Raw genomic sequence first — 24,698 nt, 5'->3', positions numbered from 1 at the left:
AAATCTATCCTCAATGATAGTGGAGCACAGCATATCAGTCCAAAATGCGAAGCTGAAGTGTTTGCAAACATCTTTAGCCAGAAGTGTTGAATGGATGATCCATCTCTGCTTCCTCCTGAGGTCCCCACCTTCACAGATACCAGTCTTTAGCTAATTCGATTCACTCCATGTGATGTCAAGAAACAGATGAGCGCACTGGATACAGCAAATACTATAAGTCCTGACAACATCCTGGCTGTACTGCAATAAATGCCAACATACTGCAATAAATGGAGGGCAGGAGAGATTAAATGACAATAGGTTTCATGGTGCAAGGCCAAAGGGAGTGTCAATGAGACAAGTTTGGTGGTGGGGTCATAGTCCGGGGGAGGTAGGAGGAAGTGTCAGAGAGTTGGTGTTCGGCCTCTGCGAGGTAGAGGTCAGTATGCCGGACAACAACAGCACCACCCTTGACAGCAGGTTTGATGACAATGTTAGGGTAGGACCTGAGAGAATAGAGTTGAGACCTGTAGAGACCTGCAGAGAACAGATATGGCTGCAAGTTCAGAGAGACAGGCTAGAGTGAGTAAGGGGAACAGAGAAATTAGCACGGCCGATGTCACTTGGCAGTTCTCAATGAAAAGATCTAGAAAGGGTAAGAGAGGGGTCCAGTTGGAGTGAGAATACTGGAGACTGTAAAAGGGTCTGCTGAGCGAGCAGGAAGGCTCCTAGCCAGAGAAGTGGGCGCAAAGGCGAAGGCAACAGAAGAAGAGCTCAGTGTCGTGCCGAGCTCGAAATTCATTGAGGTGGGAGCATACAGGGATGGAGCTGAGGCCTTTGCTAAGTCAGATTGTTCAGGGTCAGAGAGAGGAATGTTGGAGGGTATTGTGAATACATGATAAGGGGTGAGATTGGAAGAAGGGGTGGCATCAGAGGGAAGTGAAGACAAAAAGGATCCAGAGGAATGTTGGTACCTATGAGTTGTTGAAGTTTGTGATCCTTCACACCTGAAAGATAATTTTTTAAATTAATGTGCCAGATTAGGCGAAGGATGAAACGAAACTGTGGAGCAGGACAGCTTTGTGATAGAGTGAGCTGGTGCTGCTGAAGAGAGAGGTTGAGAGTGCATATGGGGCAGCAGGAACAGTGGTTCGAGGAATGCGGAATGTCTAGGAGATATATGTAATCATGGGTGGATTTGAAACACGAAGGGTGGACTTTCAGTTGGAATCCACATGGAGCTGGAGACAGTTGCTGAGGAAGGAGATATGGCTGTGAAAGCAAGGTTTGGTAGATAACTGATCAAACATGAGAAGGGAAATAGAAAGCAATGAAGGTGAACCAAGGTCGGAGAGATAAATGGAAATCCCATTGAAGAGAAGAGCAGAACTTCTACAAGGTGGGCATTCCTGAGCGAACAGGCAGTGAATTAAACACTAATACAAAACCAAAATACTGCAGATGCTGGAAATCTGAAATAAAAACAGAAAATGCTCTAAATACTCAGCATACCTGGCAGCATCTGTGGAGAGAGAAACAGAGTTAATGTTGCAGGTCTGTGACCTTTCATCAGAACTGGGAAAAGTTAGAAATCTAATAGGTTTTGATCATGAGAAAGAAGGGAGGGATAGGAGAGATTAAATGACAAAAGGTTTCATGGTTCACTCCCAAAGGGGGTAGTAATGGAACAAGTAAAGAAAGAAAAGATGTGTGTAGAGGAGGTGTGAATGGCAGGATAAGAACATAAGAAATAGGAGCAGGAGTAGACCTGCTCTACCATTCAATACGATCATGGCTAATCTTCTGCCTCATCTCCATTTTCCCCACTCGCTCCCCATATCCTTTAATTCCCTGAGAGACCAAAAATCTAACCTTTGTCAGTTCTGATGAAAGGTCACAGAACAGGGTAGCACAGTGGTGCAGTGGCTAGCACCACAGCCTCACAGCTCCAGTGACCCGGGTTTGGTTCTGGGTACTGCCTGTGTGGAGTTTTCAAGTTCTCCCTGTGACTGTGTGGCTTTCCTGTGGGTGCTCTGATTTCCTCCCACATGCCAAAGACTTGCAGGTTGATAGGTAAATTGGCTATTGTAAAAAATGCCCCTAGTGTAGGTAGGTGGTAGGAGAATTGAGGGAAGGTGGGGATATGAGAGGGAAAAATAGGGGATTAATGTAGGATTAGTATAAATGGGTGGTTGATGGTTGGCATGGATGTGTTGGGCCGAAGGGCTTGTTTCAGTGCTGTATCTCTCCATAACTGAAACGTTAACTCTGCTTCTCTCTCCACAGATGCTACCAGACTTGCTGAGTATTTCCAGCACTTTCTATTTTTGTTTTAGACCAAAAGATCTGTCCATCTCTGTGAAAGACACACCTTGCATTGGCCAAGAATGGATCCAAGGCTTCCCACGTGGCAAGCAAGAATTCTACCATAGAATCACTAAACAGTCTAAACACACAGTAAAGGACGTACGAGAAACGAGAGATAAATCCTAGTTATCCTGCTCCAGTGTGGGTAAGGAGGGACTGAGAACTTTAACAAAGCACCGCCCCTGCAAACACAGGCGTTCCAATCGGTTGACACTTCTCAATAGCTAGGCCCCGCCCCCGATTGTTTGATTGTGTTGTGATCTGTCAATCATGACGCTACTCCCCCAGGATTGGCCTGAGGCTCCGGGGGCGGAGTTGTCGGAGCGGTCATGCATCGGGAGTCAGGTGAGGGCAGCGGGTTGTGTGTGGATGCAGGTAGTGTGTGTCAGTGTGGCTCTGCAAAGTACTGCATTGTGGTTCTTTATACTCATGCACTCGGTAGAGTGATCACCATTGGTCTCCACTGCTTTAATTTTCAGTTTGCCGGCCGACTGATATAGCCCTACAGGTGACTTTAAAGTGCGCCATTTCATTTAAAATATGTCTTATTCATTTGCAGCAATAAATAAGAGAACTTGTGTGCTTCTTGATGTGAGGCCACGTTTCCAATCTCAGCCGCCTCGTATTCACCTGAGGGTTAACAGGCCACAGGGGATGGTGATTATGGTAAATAATTTGAGTGGCGTGGCCCATGTAACTGGTATATTACCGAAGCGAACCAATATTCGTAATTGTTTAAATATAATCTATTTACCCCAGGCTTATTCTGTTTGGATTCCCTGGCCATCATGAAGAGAATCTGTCAGGGCAGCTTCTGCTGGCAGAGTCTGTTTCAATCTGTGTTATTGTCGATGAGACCAATATAGTTGGTGAGTTAAACTGGTTTATGAGGGTAATTCATTGTCAAGAACGTTTCGAATTTTGTTTTTGTTTGGTGATGAAACGTTCTCTGTTCTATCCCAACAATGTACCTCGATTTTTACCTGAGAAAAGCAAACGTATCAGTGTATTTTTGTTCCCATTTTCTATACCATCAAGTTTTATGAGCTCAATAGGGGGAAAATACTTGTTACATCTTCAGAACCTTGCCTCACATTTCTAAATCTTTCGGGTGTAGTGGTGCCAATCATCCCTTAATTGGTCTGAGCGTCCTGCATTTGGGAGTGTTCCTGGACTACCCAATATTTAACTGTACATTGGTGTAATTTTAGGGTGTAACAATAGCATTCTCGCAATCTGAACTGGATATTTGTGTCTTTCACAGTGTATTTATTTGATGATTACAAGTGGGTTGAATAGACACTTGGTAAGACAAGGTTAGGTGCAAGCCATTAAATTGCTTTATTTCCACAGCATGCGAACTAACAGATTATGATCGGATCTATGTAATTCAATTCGTATAATCTATTGTTGAGTAATAATACAAAATACAGAAGATGCCACACTTCCCCACATCAGTGTGCTCTCTTACTTGATTTAAGTCAAATGACTTCTAACCATCATCCAGCGTTAGTTGGATGTCTTGGAAGGTCAGATTATCTTGGACTGTTTTGTTTCAAAACTCTGACCGTTGTGTTCCTGTCTCTGTCTTATTTCCCTCTGTCCACAGCTCAAACAGAGAGCCTGCTAGACAACCCCTGCTGAACATCGGGATCAGTGACTTTACAACAAAATGGATGTGAGGTTTTTATTGATTACTAAGCCAAGCTAAAGAATTGCTTATATAGTCTATACAGAAAGAACATCAATGCTAGCTCATTAGCATTTTAATTCTATATTGTTCTCAAAGCCCTATTTTCACTGGTGCAAATACAATATTCTTTAAAAGACCACATTTTAAATCTTTCTAAATCCTGTTTGTGGGAACATGGTCAAAAGATCATGAAATATGACTGGTATTTGCATATAGAAAATTTGTAAATTAATTGTTTGTTTATACATGACTTTATATTTATGCTGTAAATAGTGAATAGCTTAAATCTGAGATTGATAATGCATGCTAAATTGTGGGAAGTTTTGACCTGTGGCCTTTGTTCAGTAGGAATTGGTTTGAAACTGTTAATCTTCTCTTAGGATGTCTGCCGCCTGCCGTGAGGAAACTTTCATCCTGCTGTTCTGGGTTGGATTTGAAACTGACTCTTTGAGATAAAAGGATAATGTGCCTCAATCAATGAACCATTTAGTGCCCTATTCTTCTGTAATTGTAAAGCTTGGTTGCTATGCTATTACTTACATTGTACTTTTCTATCTGGTGTGAGCATCATGTATTCCCAGTTCACGTATAGTACAACCATCTGCGGACCAAAGCTTCCTCTCCTCTGCTCCGACAATGCCAACTTGTATTTGTGTTACACCTTTCACATAAACGAAAGTCACTGGGTACCCTACTGCAGGACAAGATAAAAAGGGATTGATAAGGGAATGAATGCCAAGCAGTAAAAAAAAAAAGTTTAGAAGGGGTTACAAAAGCTTTTTGAAATGGGATTTTAAAAGATTTTTAAAGGTAGAGAGACCAGGGACAGTGTTTAATGAATGTGTTCCAAAGATTATGGCCAAGGTGACTGAAAGCTCTGAGACCCGTAGTTGAGTAGAGAGAGATAGGAGTTGCACAAAAGTTCAAGAGTTGGAAGACCAAGGGGTTGTGAACTTTGAGGTTGCAGAGATAAGGTGTGGTGAGGCAAATGGAGGGATCTGAAGATGAGGATTTTAAATCTAAATTGTTGATGAGCTGGGAGGCACTGTAAGTTAACAAGGATGGGGGTGCAGGACAAAGTGCAGGATGGCGTACATGCAGCTGGGTTTTGGAGAATTGGAGTTTATGAATGGCATAGACTCTAAGGATATAGGGAAAAAAAAGTCTGGAGGCATTGGGCAGCATTTTCAGCTTCACTACCTGGTGGAATGGAATGTGGGCCCAAGATAGAACCTTAGTGATTGTCATTCCATTGATGCCTTTGCCCTGCAAGATGATCATTTTACTTGGCATCCTTATAGCAAGCAGAGAAGGGAGCTTTTTCATCCATTTTTCTGGGATGGATTTAAAACTACGTTTTCTGAGCTAAAAGACAAGTGTCCTAAAACTCCACATCATCTAATGCTGAAAGTTTTACCAATTGTGGATAATGTAACTAGTCAGCAGTTAAATGAAATGAGGTGTATAGATATTACAACAATACCAGATAGTCCTTTAAGATAATGTTATCATCTTATCTGCTGTGTTTCAGACAAAAGAAACAAATTATAAGCCAAGACGGAAGAAATGCAGTCTCTGGATGATTTTACCCATTATAGTCAGTCTCTTAGCAACAATTGGACTCTGGGTTGTGTAAGTCCACCTTACTAATTTTTTCATTTTATTCTGAAAACAGCATTTTAAAAAAAAAATAGGCAATAGTTGAAGTGGGGTTTTGACTTTTCTTTCCTTTAACTTTTTTTGGGGAGCGGAAGATGTTGTTCACTCTCTAAACAGATATTTGATTGTACAGCACCCATTTTTCAGGCACCGTTTAGTTTAGAGATACAGCACTGAAACAGGCCCTTCGGCCCACCGAGTCTGTGCCGACCATCAACCACCCATTTATACTAATCCTACACTAATTTCATATTCCTACCGCATCCCCACCTGTCCCTATATTTTTCCCTACCACCTACCTATACTCGGGGCAATTGCTAATGGCCAATTTACCTATCAACCTGCAAGTCTTTGGCATGTGGGAGGAAACCGGAGCACTCGGAGGAAACCCATTCAACACGGCAATGAGGAAGCACACACCCATTACGAGACAAAAGTATTCCAATGTAAAGAAAGAAATAGATTTTTGAGGCTCACACCTCAATAGCCTTTAGGTCCCTTACTTGAATATGCAAAGGGACTAACGCCTGTTTGAGGTCCTCTGTAAGATTGACTTGCTCTGAGGCAGCCAGTGTGGGCACTGGCTTCAATCAGGGAAACTAGGTTTACTAGTAGACTAGTAGGGGTGACAAAAACTAGAGGGCATAGATTTAAGGTGAGAGGGAGGAGGTTTAAAGGGGATCAAAGGGGTAAATTTTTCACACAAAGAATAGTGGGTATCTGGAATGAGCTACCTGAGGAGATGGTGAAGGCAGGAACAGTAGCAACATTTAAGAGGCATCTGGACAGGTACTTGAATGAGCAAGGCATAGAGGGATATGGAATTAATGCAGGCAGGTGGGATTAGTATAGATAGGCAATATGGTCGGCTGTTTCTCTGCTGTATGACTCTGAGACCTAACAGATGATCCTTAAATGGACTGCTGCAGGCCACAACCAATACAGTGTTTAAAATATACTTACTTGAATGGGGAACCTGGAGTGTTCCTCCCGACCCCAACTTAAAACCGGTGCTGCTGGCCATTACTTCCCCACTGTGATCGCCACTACTTTGATTACCCTTCCCACTCTCTCTCAATTGCAACTTCTACAATCTCTCTTCTACAACCCCCCCAGCATTGCACCCTCACCCCCTTCTCCTGATTACCTCAGTCACCTCCCTCCATCTCAGCTTCTAACCTCTCCACTCCTGGCCTCTACCCTCTTTATTCTAAACCTTTCCTGATCACTACCCATCCTTCCTGATCTCTCCCTTTCTGTTTAAGGACTTAGCTGAGGGCTCCCACTACCGTCGTAGCAGGCCAGTCTTTCAGTCTTTTCTGGCGAGCTGTCTGGTGATGAGCCCTGAGGCATAATACATATGAACATGTGAACTAGGAGTAGGCCACTCGGCCTCTTGAGCCTGCTTTGCCATTCAACAAGATCATGGCTGATCTGATTGTAACCTCAACTCCATATTCCTGCCTACTGCCAATAACCTTTCACCAGCTTGCTTATCAAGAATCTATCTACCTCTGCCTTAAAAATATTCAAAGACTCTGCTTCCACCACCTTTTGAGGAAGAGAGTTCCAAAGACTCACGACCCTCTGCGAGAAAAAAATTCTCCTCATCTCTATTTTTAAACAGTAACCCCTAGTTCTAGATTTTACCACAAGAGGAAACATCCTTTCCACATCCACCCTGTCAAGACCCCTCTTATGTTTCAATCAAGTCGCCTCTTCCTCTTCTAAAGTCCAGCTGTTACAAGCCTAGCCTGTCCAACCTTTCCTCATAAGACAATCCGCCCATTCCAAGTATTAGTCTAGTTAACCTTCTCTGAACTGGTTCCAACGCATTTACATCCTTAAATAAGGAGACCAATACTGTACACAGTACTCCAGATGTGGTCTCACCAATGCCGTGTATAACTGAAGCATAAGTATTCAATTCCCCTCGCAATAAATGATAACATTCTATTAGCTTTCCGAATTACTTGCTGCACCTGCATACTAACTTTTTGTGATTCATGCACTAGGACACCCAGATCCCTCTGCATCTCAGAGCTCTGCAATCTCTCACCATTTAGATAATGTATGCTTTTTTTTTTCAATCATCTTGCCAAAATGGACAATTTCACATTTTCCCACTTTATACTCCATTTGCCAGATCTTTGCCCACTCACTTAACCTATCTTTATCCCTTTGTAGCCTCTTTATGTCCTCTTCACTACTTACTTTCCTACCTAACTTTGTGTCATCAGCAAATTTAGCAACCAAAATATCAAGTTTTCATTGTGCTTATACATTCAGGCACGGGGGTTATTCCCTGTGCCCCCTGCACATTTATTTCTGGGTGTGATGAAAATTCTAGCCCTTCATTTGTATCATGGATTGAAGTGAACAAATGTTATAGTATGCCTCGCTGAGTAAACTGTCATTAAAATCGTGCATGGATTAAATCCAACTGATACATGGTTACCTTTTGGTTGGTGACAAATCTTCATTTACCTTTTTTAAGTTTTAATTCCAAATAAGTATTTACAAAGACTTGCCTTAAATCTGAGGTTGTTTTCCAAACATAATTAATGATGCATAAACATCTGACACACATTGCTGTGGAGTTTCTCCTTTTCTGCTCCTGTCCTACTTTAGACTGAGAGTTGTCATTCCACATCATTAGCAAGAATTCTGTACTTTAGGAGTCCGGAGCACTAATTATTGGATTGATTGTGCGACAAATCCTTCTACTCATAGGAAAGGACGAAAAGAAGCAGGACTATAAAAACAACAGCATATTTATATAGCACCTTTTAACAAAATAAAATGTCCCAAGGTGCTTCAGAGGAGCACTGTAAAACAAAAAATGACTCAGCTATGTAAAATGATATTAGGGCAGCTGGTCAAAGAAGTAAGTTTTAAAGAGCATTTTAAAAGAGGAAAGCGAGGCAAAAGGTGGAGCGGTTTAGGGAGCGAATTCCAGAGCTTAGGGCCTAGGCAGCTGAAGACATTGCCACCACTGGTGGAGCAGTTAAATTTGGGGTTGCTTAAGAGGCCAGAATTAGATGAATGCAAATATCTGGGAGGGTTGTGAGGCTGGTGGGGATTACAGAGATAGAGAGGGGTGAGGCCATGGAGCGATTTCAAAACAAAGATGAGAATTTAAAAATCGAGGCTTTTTTGCTGAACCAAGACCCAGTGTACGTCAGTGAGCACAGGGGTGATAGGTGAACAGGACTTGCTGTGAGTAAGGACATGGGCAGCAGAGTTTTGAATGACCTCAAAGTAATGGAGGGTAGAACTTGGGAGGCTGGCCAGGAGTGTGTTGCATTGTTCAAGTCTAGAGATAACTAAGGCATGGATGAGGGTTTCAGCAGCAGTTGAACTGAGACAGGGGCGGAGTTGGGCAGTGTTATGGAGGTGGAAATAGGCAGTCTTTGTGATGATGTCTCCAATCTTTCAGTAAACTGATTGCTTTTATTTTACAGACAGTATGTGAATGTATTGAGTAACAGTTTTACAAAATATGGCTATAAATTGGCTTACCTCGATTTTTGGGTGTCGGGGTCACAATTCCTGACCTGCCGATGCTGGTTCCATTGGAGGTGGGCAGCATGTAAATTTGGTGTTGCTACTTCATTACCATGATTGTAGTGTCGGGCCAATCCTCCTGCTGGCTGCCATTGCTCTACACAGGGGGCCAGGCAGCGTTGTGTTAATAGTACATGGTGAGGCCAGCCTGCACCTCTTAAGGGAAGCTGCACTGAATAATATTTCTGCAATTTAAAACACTAGGGCAGAGAGGGGGTTCCAAGGTGACTGATGCAGTGTGGGAGGTATTAGTGGTGGAGGTTTGCACGAGGAGGGATCCCATGTTCTGCAGGAGACACTCAAGGACCACTCTGAGAATGGATTGGGAGCAGGTAGCCAGGGAGGTCAATTCCTAGTGCCTGGAGCTGAAAACCTGGCAGCAGTGCCACAAGAAGTCTAATGACCTCACTCGGATGGTCAAGGCCAGTGAATGCATCTTCACATGATAACATCTACCCACTACACCACCAACCACTCGCGTTGCTCAATATGCCACACCCCCATCACTCACCGGTGAGGTCACTGGTGAGTTCTGCTGCAGAGGACTCGGATGAGGATCGCAGTGGGACAGCATACAGGACAGCCCTGGTGGGCTTGCACATGCAGATTCTGGGTGCATTGGCAGGCCTGCCAGACAGCCTCCTGTCACTCAAGGAGCATAGAAGAGTCTGGCTCCAAGTTACCAGAGGACACCATGCAGTGTTTGCCCTCTTCACAGTCACTGCTCTATCTCCCTGTTGTCCTGCAGACCCAGAGACACTGCCATTTCTAGCAGGTCACTTAATCCTCTATCCTTGCTGTGAGGATGTAGCAACACTTGCTGCCAAGTCCTGGAACTCGCTACAACTCCTCCAAAAACACTCCGAAGTACAGACACTATGCAATAGCAGAAGCTATTGAAAATGATCTTGCCTGCAAGTTGCGTGCCTGGGCCTTTAAATAGCACTGGCCCATTTTGCAGCCTAGCGCTTGCTTTTTGTAGAATGACGTGAATTCATTGCCTGGACCTGCGTGGTCCAAATTAGGTAGTTCGGTGTCAAATCAGCCAGTTGGGCTGTGTGACATCAGGACAGCGCCCCATCACTTGCTTCCAACGCATGCAAGGGATGCCCATGCCGCACCCTTAAGAGGCCATGGCAGAAGTAGCTGGCAGCACAGCATGCACCAGCAGGAGGGTGCAAGGTTCTTTTTCTCCCATATTGAAATTAGTGCTAATATCTTGTACGATGTGATTCTTGAATTTATATTTTGAAACAAAATATGCCACTTAGTAAGCAGCTTGATGAGAAAATGTTTAGAAAGATTTAAGAATGTCTTTATCAAAAACAGCAGTTATTTTCATTCCCCTGTCTCAACAATCTGAATATCTCACTTTTGGACCACTGCCTTAGTCAGGCTGTGCCAAATAGAAATAAATGTGGATCAGTCTAAAAGCTGATTGAATCTGGCTGTCCACAGGCAGATCTGTCCTGATCATGTGTCTACAGTTTTAGTCCTTAACATTCAGTAAAGCGATTCATAAAGTCATGGCCAGAGCTTTTACCTTAGATTGAAGTTCATTTATTCCAAGAGGTAACAGTACTTAATTTTTATCTACCATTGTATTGTTCCTTTTTGGACATAGAGTGCTATTAAAATGCTGTTTAGTATGGAGCTTTGGATTTTTTATGCAGATAGGACCAAAGATATCTACCAGTGTAGACAGTTACTAGTTTTCCTGCTACCAAAACATTCAGTGAACCCATTTCCAAATTGTATAGTGAAATCAGCTTTACAACATTTGTTCCATCAGATCCACTAAGTAAGATAAATGGCACATCATTGGCCAATGTACAAAGATTTTCTTGACTCTATGGGCTGGACTTTAACCTGCCTTTGGAAATGGGGTGGGAGGTGGGGGGCACACAAAATAGTGTGGGGTGGCGCTAGGCTGTGTGGTCAATGTTGTCCTGCCCCTATGCCATTTTGTCTGCGGTGGACGCCATGGTGGCGGAAAATCCATTGGGAGGACAATTAAGTCACTTCATTGGTCCATTAAGGGTCTGCCACAGTGTGAAGACACCACCAGCTGAAACCTGGAGCTTGGGGTGGGGGGAATCCTTCCTCTGGGTGCAATTCATGGTGGTGATGGCCCACCCCCCCCCCTCCCTCCCCCATGCCCCATGGCAAGACCCCACCCTAACCAACCACCCAGCCCCCTCACCAGGGCCTGCCTACTGGTCTCAATGACCCTGACCTGGGGTGTCCTCCATTGGCACTGCTCCTGGCCTCCTGCAGTATCAGCAATGGCCACTGCTCCCAGTTTAAAGTCCTGACCTATATGTAAGATGGTTACATGCAAAAAATGCATTTTTTTATGAAGCATTGCTGCATTGATCTGACAGTTTAAGATCTCAAGTTCTTTGGTGCTTTTGTACTTCAGGCCGGCTTCTTAAATAAATCATCAGGTTACTTGGCCATATTTTTCTAAATCAATGGTCCAATTCATTTTAATGTAAAGGGTGAAGAAAAGAGGAAAAATGTTGGATTATCTGTCCTCTGTATAATAGTATAGTAATCTGTAGTACTCATTTTGTTTTAACTATAGTCCATTGTCCACAACATTTTTAACATATCTTTTTAATATTGAAAATATCCCAAGGCACTTTACAAAGGGTAAGAAAACAAATAAAAAGGATCAGACATTAAAGCATGGTGGGAGAGGCAATGAAAAATGTGATCAGTTTTAAGAAGGTGATGGTGGTGTGAGGAGTGAATGAGCTGAGGGGTCTAAGGAGGAGATTACAGAGAATCAGGCCAAGAAAGCTGTACACTTTGTCACCAATTGTGGGATATGGGAGGAAGATGCAGAAAGCTCAGCGCTAGTTTGAATAGATTGACAAGATCTCAATCTGCCTGAACGAGGGGCAAGGGAGCAGAGAATGTGGCAGCGGCTGAAAATAGATTTTTTTCTTCCTTAAAATCAGTTGGAGGAAATTTTAACTTATCCATGGAATAATGACATAGGCATAGAAATGGTAATAGAAGTGATCGAGGGGGCGAACTGGGTGCCATCAGCATATGTATAGAAACTGACCTCCTTGCCTGTGACAATGTTACTGAGGGGCAACACATGGATGAGGAGAGGGCTGAGGACAGCTCTTCTGGGACTCTGGACATAATTATGTACAGCAAGATGATATTTGGGTAGATAGGAGTGGACACACACTATGGCAGTGCCACCCAGCTGGATAACAGGCGAGGCAATGAATGAGGACGACATTGCCAATGAGATGAACTGTTATGGAGCGGTTGAGAAGAACAAGGAAGAATAATGAGGAAAGATTTGCGTTTGTTAGTGTCTTTCACAACCCCACTGCATCCCAAAGCATTTTACAGCCAATGAAGTACTTTTTGAAGTTTAGTCACTGTATAGAGAGAATGATATTACAAAAGAGTAGAAGGGGGACTTCTTGAACAGGGAGGTGATGACAACAGGTTTGAAAGGGAGAGGGACCGTTCCTGGGGGGAAGAGAGCCATTTACTGTGTTGGCAAAAGAAAGGGCCAGGAAAGGTTATTGTAGTCAGGATTTGAGTGGGAAAAGGATTGAAGGAGCTGATCAGGAGTGGGGAAGGGAGTGTGATGGCAAAGGCAACTGTAGGACAGTCTCAATCTAAGAAGTGAAGAAATCCATGGGCATTTTGCACTCCATTTTGAAGCTGAAGGCAGAGGACGTGAAGGAGATTTGGAGAAAAAGAACCTCATGTTGTCCTCACCCTCCAGGATACTTCTGCATTAATAAAATTATTTGGCTGAGGAGAGGTAGGCATGGAAGTACTAAACGCCTACAGAGGGTTCCCTTCTACACCTCACTGTCTGACTTTGACAACTTGGTGCTTTTACCATATCTGTGTGTATATTTGCCTCATTGGTCAATACATCCAATTTTGCTGTTGCCACAGACAAAGAAATGAGGTGCAAATCGAGAACAAGTAGGCTTGGTCATATCACACACATAAGTAGTGTAAGGATTGTACCCCACCCCACCTCTTTTTTCGATCATTGTCTACAGATTTTGTACATGGAGATTGAGTGACTTCTATTCAAAGAATGAAGAAGGTACTGAAGGTTGTTTTTGTTTTAAAGTGGATATTTGTAGCTTTTGTGTATTTTATTTTAAACACAGCTTTTTAATGATTTTTGTGTTAACCAAGATAAAAGTTGTTACTGGGGAACACCTTCCTTTTCAAATGCCCAGTGTCGGCATCAAGCACTCCCAGGGGAGGCAGTACTCTTAGACATATGGGATGACTATTATCTTGCACAGCTTGTGGAAAGTAATGTTTATAGGGAACTTGCCTCTGGATGGAAAGTCATGGGCTGCATGATCTGCTCCCTGACAGTGATGCTCCCCACTGGGAGTCCTGGATCACAGTCACGCCATTGGAATAAAGCCTTCTAAATTCTGCACAAGCTTCAAAAGAGCACCTCAATTGCACTGTATCACATTTTCTTTTTGCCATAGCCAGCCATCCTTTGACCTCTAAATGAAATTGCTTCTTAGTGCTTAATCAGGGACAATTTTATGCTGAGGGCCCAACGTGAGTTGAGCTGAGACTGTTCAAACTTAGTTCATGAAGAACCCTTGTAGTTGGCGGAGAGGAGACTTTCATCCCATCAATCTGGGCTGGCTTTAAACCCACGTCCCAAAGTCAAAAGGCTAATTTTTGCTCCTTGCATCATCCAATTCCCGAAACAGTAAGTAATCTATCGGGTAGCTATTATCGTGTTTTGAAATGTTATATTTGGGTTATTTTTTGGATGTTTGCAAAATAATTGTTTTATTTTAAACAGGTACATAATTGCAGTTAAGGGCAAAAAGATTTGTAGCCTTGATGTAGCGGACTTGTGAGTAACTTCTTTTGATCTCATAAAAGTTTAAAGATACTTATGCCTAAACATGGACTTGAAATTATACTTGTACCTTGCATAAATAAGACAAATTGCACTATTGGAACCAACTGTAGAAAGGTATAAACATCTGAGAGGGATGGAAATATTCCATGTCATTTTAAAGGTATGGATCCCCTGTTTATTGCATTCTAATCTGCATTTCTCAGTTTTGAAATTGTTGATGGTGAGTACTAGCTTCATGGTACCCTATTGTAGAGAATTCATTTGAAAGAGATGAACTCTTGAACTTGTTTGTTAGTGTGCAGGTAGCAAAGGTACAGAAAGCCTGCTCCACTCCCAGCATATGCCTTTTCCGTTAGCAGCCACTGATGAAATGCGCAGTAATTTTTTTATACCTCTTAAGTGCTCAATACTACATGTTCACTGTCAAAAACTTCAAAACTGTGGGAAAACTGGGTCGTATTTGAGTTAGAACCCCAGTAAGGATTATGTTGGATGTACAGTGAACACTGATATTTGTTTAGATGTATTGCGTGAAAGGCTTGCACTTCTACCAGGTGTTTTTTATTCATTGTTACTCCATCGGTTGGCCTGTTCATAAAATAGAGTCAAAGCCATTTTCAGCATCTTGCAGCTCAGTAGTTATATATGTCACATGGTGTGATACTGTGCCATGTAGTCCAGGAAGGTCTGGACTGACTGGAAGGTCTCCAGTTTGATCTAGACTGTCAGTCTCAGCCAAAGTAGCGATGGTAGTTCTGTTGGGATGGGGTGTCTAATTTAGCTCATTGAAGGATAATTCTGTGGGGCTCTCTTGAACTGGTGCTATAATCTCGGCAGAAAGCCTGGAGAAACATCTACATAATTTCCGAGTTCTGTTGATCATCCATGTGGGAGACGGAGAGAACCCCGGCAGAAATTACAGGCAAGTAACACGAGACTATGGGAGACAAAATCAGCCAGGGTTCCCGCTCCTGATTAGCGTCTCATGACAATTGCTGGAAAGTATTTTTTTTTGTTTTTGTTTAGAAGGTTGTGATATAATTTTGCATACAAATCAGACTTGGTTAGGTGCACAGGGCAGCATAAGGAATGAATTGTTGTGCTGTTTGCCACAAGGTTATATACTAAATATGTTGCTTTTGCAGATAGGCAATGCCAAGAAAATGAATAGGGAACAGAAAATGTAGACACATGATGGGTGGGTGAAGAAAATTGCAACTTGGAAAGCATGTGTTAGTGGCTGTTTGATTAGGACCAGATCTGGCTCAACTATATTGCTCTTTGGTTAAACAACTTCCTTGTAGTCAGTACATTGACTTACACATCTAGATCAACTAAATGGCTTTCTTTTCAGGCCACAAGTAAATTACTATGTTTTGAAAGGGGAATGGTACCAAACTTTGTTGCAACTGGCAGCTGCCATGTTGACTTATGCCCTGACACCCACAGGTTGCACATACACATTTTGTTTCTCGGCACTCTTGTAAAAGAAACAAAGTTTTACCTGTTTAAATTTGTCAGATTCATGCCTGAGAACTGGAATTACTCCATTTTAATCACTGATTATTAAATCTGATTTCACATACCCTTATTTCCTTAAGCATTCAGAAGGTATAACAGAATATCAAATGTATGCCCTAAGAAGAGAATGTTACATGTGTGAAAGCTTCCACAGTCATTTTAAAAAGCGCTGATATAAGAGCTGCAGCATTTCAGCATCTGACTCACTCTGGAGGTTACAAGCTCAGGAATGGGATTACTTGCTGTGAAATGTTGCTCACCTCAGATCCACATGAGCAGTTGTGGCACCAATGGTAGAAAATTAAGGGAAATATAAATTTAATTTTAAAAAAACAGTGCATAATTTTAAAAAATCATCTTTTTTGACCTGATTTGTGTTGAATCTAGGCAAGAGCACTGTGATTTACGCCATCCTTTTATAAGGTACAGTAGATTTTCCTCTATCCAATGCACCCCGACCTCTCCCTTTATCCAGTGCACATTTATTTACACTGAATTGATGGGATGCAAATTCAATAACCTTTTTCTTTTAAAGTGTTATAGGTGACCACCCACCAGAAAGCTGTGTTTTCAGCCAAGTACTGAATATGTTAGCATCTCTAGGTAGGAAGGAATCAGTATTCGATCTTATCCATACAGATGGGAGATGCATTACAAAAAGTATTCTACGTTTCTTTTTATTTTCATAATTTTTGCCTGTTTGAAGTGTTTACCATTTTCTTTAGAAGGAAAGAAAGAGTGACTGAAAGCTGGCTTTGGTTAAATTTAGAATCATAGAAATCATAGAATGTTTAAGGCACGGAAAGAAGCCACTTGGCCCATCGTGTCTGTGCCAGCCGAAAAATGATCCACCTATTCTAATCCCACCTTCTGGCATTTGGTCCGTAGCCCTGCAGATTATGGCATTTGAGGTGCATATCCAGACTCCTTTTAAATGAGCTGAGGGTTTCTGCCTCAACTTCCCTTTTCAGGCAATGAGTTCCAGACCTCCTCCACCTTCTGGGTGAGAGAGATTTTCCTCATCTCCCCTCTAATTTTTCCACCAATCACTAAATCTATGCCCCCTCGTCAGTGATCTTCCTGCTATGGTGAATAGACCCTTCAACTCCACTCTATCCAGGCCCCTCAAAATTTGGTACATTTCAATCAGATCTCCCCTCGGCCTTCTCTATTCCAAGGAGGACAACCCCAGCCTATCCAATCTTTCCTCATAGCTGCATTTTTCCAGTCCTGGCAACATCCTCGTAAATCTCCTTTGTGCAATTGCTCTAGTGTAATTACATCCTTTCTTAATGAGGTGACCAGAACTGCGCACACTACTCAAGTTGTGGCCTAAACAATGAATTATACAGTTCCAGCATAACCTCCCTGCCCTTATATTCTATACCTCAACTAATAAAGGAAAGCATTCCATATGCCGCCTTAACCACCTTAGCGACCTCACCTGCTACCTTCAGGGATCTGTGGACATTCACTTGAAGGTCCCTTACTTCCTCCACACTTCTCAGTATTTTCCCATTAATCGTGTATTCCCTTGCCTTGTTTGACCTCCCCAAATGCATCACCTCACACTTCTCAAAATTGAACTCCATTTGCCACTTTTCTACCCATCTGACTAGACCAACGATATCTTTGCAGCCTACAGCTATCCTCCTCGCTATCTACCACACGGCCAATCTTTGTGTTGTCTGCAAACTTCTTGATCATGCACCCTACATTTATGTCCAAATCATTAATATGTACCACAAAAATCAGGGGACCCTTTACTGAGCCCTGCGGAACGCCACAGGAAACAGCCGTCCAGTTGCTAAAACACCCGTCAACAATTACCCTTTGTTTCTTGCCAATGAGCCAATGTTGTATCCACCTTGCTGCATTTCCCTGGATCCCATGGGATTTTATTTTTTTAACCAGTCTGCCATGTGAGACCTTGTCGAAAGCCTTGCTGAAATCCATGTAGACCACATCAACTGTACTACCCTCATCTATCTTACTTGTTACTTCTTCAAAAAATTCGAACAAGTTGGTCAAACAAGATCTTCCCTTAACAAATCCATCCTGACTATCCTTGACTAACCTGTGCCTTTCTAAGTGACAGTTTATCTTGTCTCTCAGAATAGATTCCAATAATTTACCCACTACTGAGGTTAGATTGACTGGCCTGTAATTATTTGGTCTATCCTTCACTCCCTTTTTAAACAGAGGTACAACATTAGCAGTTCTCCAATCCTCCAGCACCAAACCTGTGAGGACTGGAAAGTGATGGCCATGTTTTGACATGACGTTAAAGAATGTGGTGGGTTGCATCAAGTTCCTGAAGGCCTTCAGAGAAGGGAAACCAGGCGCCACTATCCATCCTCACAGTGAAGCCGCTCTTTACGCTGCCGTCACAACGTGACCGGGTGGTGACAATTCACCTCTATAACCCCCATGTTCCTGTCGTGGATGTACTCACCTTCCTAGCCAGGTACGTCGAAGTGGTCGGCAGCAGCACTGATGTCAGGGACCCGTTTGGGATTTGGGCCAGTAAGCGGCAGGTTAAGGTGACCTTGAAGGTCGATGACAACATCTACTCTCCCTCCAGCTTCGCTATCGGGGGAAATCAAGGCTTCTTAGTCTATGCGGGGCAGCCCAGAGCTTGTCGCACCTAAGTCAAATCTGGTCACATGGCAGCTAACTGCAGTTCAGTTGTCTGTAAGAACTGCAAGAAGGAAGGCCATCAGACCAAGGACTGTAAACAAAGTAAGTGTTGCAACCTGTGCGGTGGGGCAGGCCACCTCTACAAAACCTTCCCCAAACGGGGCGGCACAGTGGCGCAGTGGTTAGCACCGCAGCCTCACAGCTCCAGCGACCCGGGTTCAATTCTGGGTACTGCCTGTGTGGAGTTTGCAAGTTCTCCCTGTGTCTGCGTGGGTTTCCTCTGGGTGCTCCGGTTTCCTCCCACATGCCAAAAGACTTGCAGGTTGATAGGTTAATTGGCCATTATAAATTGCCCCTAGTACAGGTAGGTGGTAGGGAAATATAGGGACAGGTGGGGATATGGTAGGAATATGGAATTAGTGTAGGATTAGTATAAATGGGTGGTTGATGGTCGGCACAGACTCGGTGGGCCGAAGGGCCTGTTTCAGTGCTGTATCCCTAAACTAAACTAAACGTTGCCTCAGCTATGCTCAGGCGGCAAGGTCCAAGGGAAGGCCAGGAGAAAGAACAACAAATGCGTCGGGTGCTGAGAAGGAGACAAACAACCCTCCCCGCTGCAAGGAAAGCCCACCTGAGGAGAAGAAAGGGGAGGCAGCTGAAACCAGTGACAAAAGCCTTCCCTGTGCCCGGAAACCCCTCCTCCACAGCCAGAGTCAATGGAGGAGGAGGCAGTTGATGGTGAAACAGGTCAGTGGCAAGTGGTACAAAAGAAAACCACAAGGTGAAATCTGTCTAAAGCGGAACAGGTCACCATCCAAACCAGTGGCAAGAGGAGGTTACCGTCTGACACAGACAACAATAACTCCTCTTCACTGTCGGAACGACGGCATCTACAAAAGAAGCGACAGAACTCAAGGGAACTGGAAGATGAAGCCCCCCCAGCCCCTGGACACTGAAAGTTGTGATGGACCCAGCACGCCCCAAACTCAAGGTGCCGAACCCAGCGACACGCCAGTGCATCCCAGCTCTGGAACACTGAGGGCAACGACACATCTGGTGCGCTGCAGCTCCGGGAAGCCGGGAGCAGTGTTGTTTTCGAGGAGGAAACAACAGCAGAGGACAGCCCAATCCTTGCTGTCTTCAAGACCCCCCTGACGTCACCTCAGCGGAACAAACCTTGCAAGAGAAACCACGAGGAGTTTCTGAACCCAACGAACATGAAACAGCTTGTGTACACCATGGGTATGCAGGAACATACATATTCTGCTGCGGGGAGGTAATTTCACCATCTTTGAGGTAAAGGAGGTGGTGGGCAGTCGCCTCCTTGTAGCAGATGTAATGTACAACAATGCTCCGCTCCGGTTGATCAACGTGTACTCCCTGGTTCAATGCAGCGAATGGCTGACCGATTTCCAGCAGCTCCCACTGCTGCTGGCGACGTCCAGGCCGGTCATCCTAGGCAGTGACTTCAACTGCATCACCGATGCAGCTGGACGATCTGGCGCAGTGACTACAGAAAACTGGACGCTATGTTCAGATTCCTAATGGAAACAGTAAAAGATGCCAAGCTGCATGACGTCTTCAGCAAACCTGCAGACGGAGCGCAGCGTAGATACACCTGGTCAAGATCGGACGGGTCTGCCCGTTCCAGGATTGATTTCCTGCTTGTATCCCGTGCTGTCACAGTAAGATCCACCAACGTCAAGCCGGTGTTCTTCTCCGACCACTGCCTCTTACTGGCCGACTGTCACTTACAGGATGACCAGGTTCGCAGGGGAACATGGAAGCTCAATGCTACACTGCTAACCACTGAGAACATTGAGGAACTCAAAAGGGATTACAAAGGTTGGAGAACCGGTGGGAGGCGATCAAGGAGAACGTAAAACGGTTCTTTATCTTCAAAGGTGTTCAGAGGGCAAGAGAGAGACAGAGGGAAATGTCCCAACTCCAGAAAAGTATGCAAAATCTGCTCCGGATGCAGTCAATGGGGATCGAGGTCAAGGAGGATCTCCATGAGGTGAAGAGCCAACAGGCCTCGCTCTTTGCCACGGAGGCCTCTAAGATCATCTTCTGGTCCAGAGTCCACTCCATTGAGCAGGATGAGACTTGCTTGCATTACTTCTTCCAAAAGATACACAGAGCTCTGTGATCAGAAGCCTGAAGGAAGAGGATGGCTCAGTAACATCTTCGCAGTCCGACATACTAAGGATCAGCAAATCCTTTTATGCTGGACTGTATGACGCGAAGCTCATGGACAGCAGAGCCTCTCAGTCCTTCCTGTCATCTATCACAGAAGTCTTAGATGACAGCATGAGGGAGAGACTGGACAAGCCGTTAACCCTGGACGAGCTGAGAAAGGCCGCCGAGTCCTTCGAGACAAGTAAAACTCCTGGAAGTGACGGCTTACCGGTTGAGTTGTTTTCGGCCCTGTGGGACTGGGTCAGCCCGGACCTGTTGGAAGTATACGAGAGTATGCTCCTGTCCGGCAGCATGTCAGAATCCATGAGGAAAGGCATCATCACCCTCATCTACAAGCGGAAGGGGGAGAGGGCGGAAATCAGAAATTGGCAGCCCATCTCACTGCTTAATATTGACTACAAGATTCTGTCCAAAGCTATAGCCATTCAAGTCAAGTCTGCGGTGGAGTTGGTGATTCATCCTGACCAGACCTGTACTGTACCTGGCAGGAAGATCTCTGATAGTCTCGCATTACTCAGGGATACGATCGCCTATGTACGGGACAGGAGGGTGGACACCTGCCTCATCAGCCTGGACCAAGAGAAGGCTTTTGACAGAATATCACACACCTACATGATGGTGTACTCTCCAAAATGGGGTTTGGGGAGGGAATCTGCAATTGGATCAAACTGCCCTACACAAACATCAGTAACGCAGTCTCAATCAATGGGTGGGAATCAAAGCTTCCCGATCAAATCTGGAGTCAGACAGGGCTGTCCTCTCTCCCCCTGTCTTGTTTGTTTGCTGTATTGAACCCTTTGCTGAGTCTATTAGGAAGGAGGCGGGCATAAGAGGGGTGACAATCCCAGGCAGTGGAGGCACTCGGGTTAAAACCTCCCTGTACATGGATGACGTCGCCGTCTTCTGCTCGGACCCACTGTCTGTTCGCAGACTGATGAGCATCTGTGACAAGTTTGAACTGGCCTCGGGAGCCAAAGTTAACCACGGCAAGAGCGAGGCCATGTTCTTTGGGAACTGGGCTGACCGATCCTTTATTCCCTTCACCGTCAGGTCAGACTACCTGAAGGTGTTGGGGATATGGTTTGGAAGGGCCGGGACGTGCACCAAAACCTGGAAGGAGCAAGTAGCCAGGGTACAGCACAAGCTGAGCATGTGGGAGCAGCGATCTCTCTCCATTGTGGGTAAGAACCTGGTCATCAGGTGCAAGGCACTCACGTTGCTGTACGTGGCGCAGGTCTGGCCCATACCCCACTCCTGCGCCGTGGGGGTCACCCGAGCCATTTTCCGCTTCAGATGGAGATCCAAATGGGCCGGGTCCGGAGGGACACTATGTTCAAACCCCTTGATAAGGACGGGAAAAATGTACCCAACGCCGCCCTCATCCTGATGACCACCTTCGTGTGCGAATGCATCAAGCTGTGCATAGACCCCCCAGTACGCAAACTCCAAGTGTCACTACATGCTGAGGTTCTATCTGTCCCCAGTGTTGCGAAGGATGGGTCTGGTCACATTGCCGCGGAACGCGCCATCCAGTTGGACTATGCTGTACCATCTATCCTTCGTGGAAAAGTTTCTATTGAAAAACACCTTTCACCACCGATCCATCAGGTGGTGGTCTGCACGGAATGTCCTCAAGGCCCTACGGGAAAAGGAGATGGTAGATCTGGTCGGATGGTTCCTTGAGCAGACCGCCAAAGTCATTTGGCAGAATGCTTCATCACCAGAACTTTCAAACAAGCACCAAGATATAGCTTGGCTGGTGGTGAGAAAAGCACTCCGTCAGATCCTTCCTGCATGCCCGGAGTCTCACGCCCTCTGCACAATGCCCTCAAGGTGGCTGTGGTGGGGAAGAGACGGTTGGCTACCTCTTTCTGGAATGTGTCTTTGCAAAGCAGTTGTGGAAAGAGATGCAGTGTTTTCTGTCGAGGTTCATCCCAAGCAGCTCTAACACAGGAGTCTGTGCTCTACGGGCTGTTCCCAGGGACGCACACAGATAAACATCGACTGCTGCTGGAGGACTATCACTTTGGTGAAAGACGCCCTTTGGTCTGCCCGAAAATTGATCTTCCAGCGCAAAGAATTGTCCACGACCGAATGTTGCAGACTGGCACATTCCAAGGTCCAGGACTATGTGTTGAGGGACGCACTAAAGCTTGGGGCAGCTGCAGCAAAGGCTCAATGGGGAAAGACCACTGTGTAAGGTCCCCCCACCAATGTGAACTGAGGCGCTGGATCCATGGGAAACCCCTCAACTGTATCCAGAAAATATTTGTTTTGCTGTAAAATGTACATAGCATGTAAAATGAAATGAAAGGGTTGTGAGGTAACTCACTCCTGTATTGAAGGAAACTGATCTATTTTGCACTGTTTTTATTGTTTGACTTTGTGCTTTTTGGAACTGTTTTGTCATGTATTTTTTTTATAGTTTTTTTTATGAATAAAGTATATTTTGGAAATTAAAAAAAATAGTGGCAGCAGCTACAAAATAGATGAGGACTATTTATATATCAGCAGTGAGTTATTTAGTGGATTTCCTGTGCATGTACGAGCTGAAATATGTATATATAGGGGTAGAGTTTCCACTAGTTTGCGCTGGCTTTTCCAGCCAAAATTGGCCAAACTAGCTCAAATGTTTGAGGAATTTCAAGTGCAAATTATGTCCAGCACAAATTGTATTTCCAGTTCTTCAGCACTGATTTAAAAAACCATCATGCTAAAGCTGGCCATGTACCCAGATTGAATTCATCATGATGCAAGTTTCTGCTAATTGTGCCTATTTGAAGGCCTTCAAGGAGGTTCTTAATATCCTAGTGCCAAAAAAGTAATTTTAATAGATACAAAAGTAGCTACTCTACATCAATGAAACTAGTAAATGGTTCTAGACAGCTTTTTTTTTTAATAGTCAGTTTCAATTATTTGAAATCAGGTTACTCACACGTAAGAATACTATTTTTTTTGTGATAAACCCATTTTCGACTGTATTAATAAAACTGCACAAGGTTGTTAACATACATCAAGCATTTTTTTTATTACAAAAAAAAAGTCACGGCCAGGTGGTAAGGGGTTCCCACTGTTCACTTCCCAACTGACCATTGTAAGTGTTTTTGTTACTAGGGTTTTAATCCCTTTGTCTGTTTATTTGACAAGAATAGATAGATAGACAGGAAAAGGTTTTAAGTGAGGTAGGTGTTCGGGATTCACGGTAAACCTGTTGAACCTTCTGAGGTCAATTTCTCTTTTAATGTTGCAGACCTGGGTGTTTATAGTTTCCTGGTGGTTAAGACTTTAGGCTGGAGGCAGTGGTCAGTTTCAGTTCTCTACTGCAGCAAGCTGAAGTTGAATTCACAGCAGGGCCTCTTTGGTTTTTGTTGGATTCCTCACAGCTCTTGGCTGTAGTTGCTGTAGTGACCAACAGTAGACCACACCTTCTTTGTCTCAGAAGAATCCATTCAATTCAGGAATGCCTTTTGATGGTTTCAGGATGGGCGTCATTGACATCTCTTAGCTTGAAATGTTTCCTTTTGTCCTTAACAGACAGTGAGACAGTTTGAATATACAGGCCCAGTCAGCCCAACCTTCAGTGGCCATTTTGCAGCATATTGTCAATTTTTTATAACTTCAGTTTGGTTCTGTATTTTTATCGCTGCACTTCTTGTGAGTGAGACAATCAACAATAACATTCTAAAATGCTGCCTAATAGCTCTTAAAGGGGAGGTGCATTCTGGCTGGGGTAGGTGCTGGAAGTCTTTCCTGCCCTACTCTGAGGTTGTAGCTCTGCCTGCAAGAGGTGGCTGATTTCTGTGAGCACCTCCTTCATAAAATGGAGCTGATGCACACACAGTGCTTGGCTTAGGTTGAGGTAAGAAAAATGCTCCCAGAACACAGTAAGTGGATAAGGGCTGCCTTCTGAGAGCCCTTTTCCCTCACCTGCTCCCCCTGTGTGCAGCTTATCCTCTCCTATGCTGCCTCTGCTTAATTTCCCTATCATGCTGCAGGCCAAGAGCAATGGTAACTACGGCACCCATGACTGGGAGAAAGTGATCTTATCAGGACCAAGCCTTCTCCCCATGCAGCACCACTGTCTCTCGCCTTTGCCAACGTTAAACAGCAGTAGGAAACTCATAGCATTTGTAGAGAGCCTGTAGAAATCAATCAGCAACTAACCTGAAAGCAGTT

The 24,698-nt window shown here is 44.3% G+C and overlaps 1 protein-coding gene across 1 annotated transcript in view; it reads left to right on the top strand.

The window, feature by feature from the left end:
• The first annotated feature begins 2,740 nt into the window (after positions 1–2,740).
• tmem150c (transmembrane protein 150C) overlaps positions 2,741–24,698 on the top strand; it is a 35,370-nt gene continuing 13,412 nt past the window's right edge. Inside the window, exons 1-6 of the mRNA XM_068013920.1 lie at positions 2,741–2,854; positions 3,956–4,024; positions 5,571–5,671; positions 14,100–14,153; positions 16,071–16,106; positions 16,219–16,286. Coding sequence (XP_067870021.1) covers positions 4,019–4,024; positions 5,571–5,671; positions 14,100–14,153; positions 16,071–16,106; positions 16,219–16,286 — 265 coding nt within the window. The 5' untranslated portion in view covers positions 2,741–2,854; positions 3,956–4,018. The remainder of the gene's footprint in view (positions 2,855–3,955; positions 4,025–5,570; positions 5,672–14,099; positions 14,154–16,070; positions 16,107–16,218; positions 16,287–24,698) is intronic.

The sequence above is a fragment of the Heterodontus francisci genome, chromosome 1 (assembly GCF_036365525.1).
Source record: "Heterodontus francisci isolate sHetFra1 chromosome 1, sHetFra1.hap1, whole genome shotgun sequence".
Taxonomy (NCBI): domain Eukaryota; kingdom Metazoa; phylum Chordata; class Chondrichthyes; order Heterodontiformes; family Heterodontidae; genus Heterodontus; species Heterodontus francisci.
Note: the sequence above shows the minus strand (reverse complement) of the source record. Positions and strands in the feature narration are given on the sequence as shown.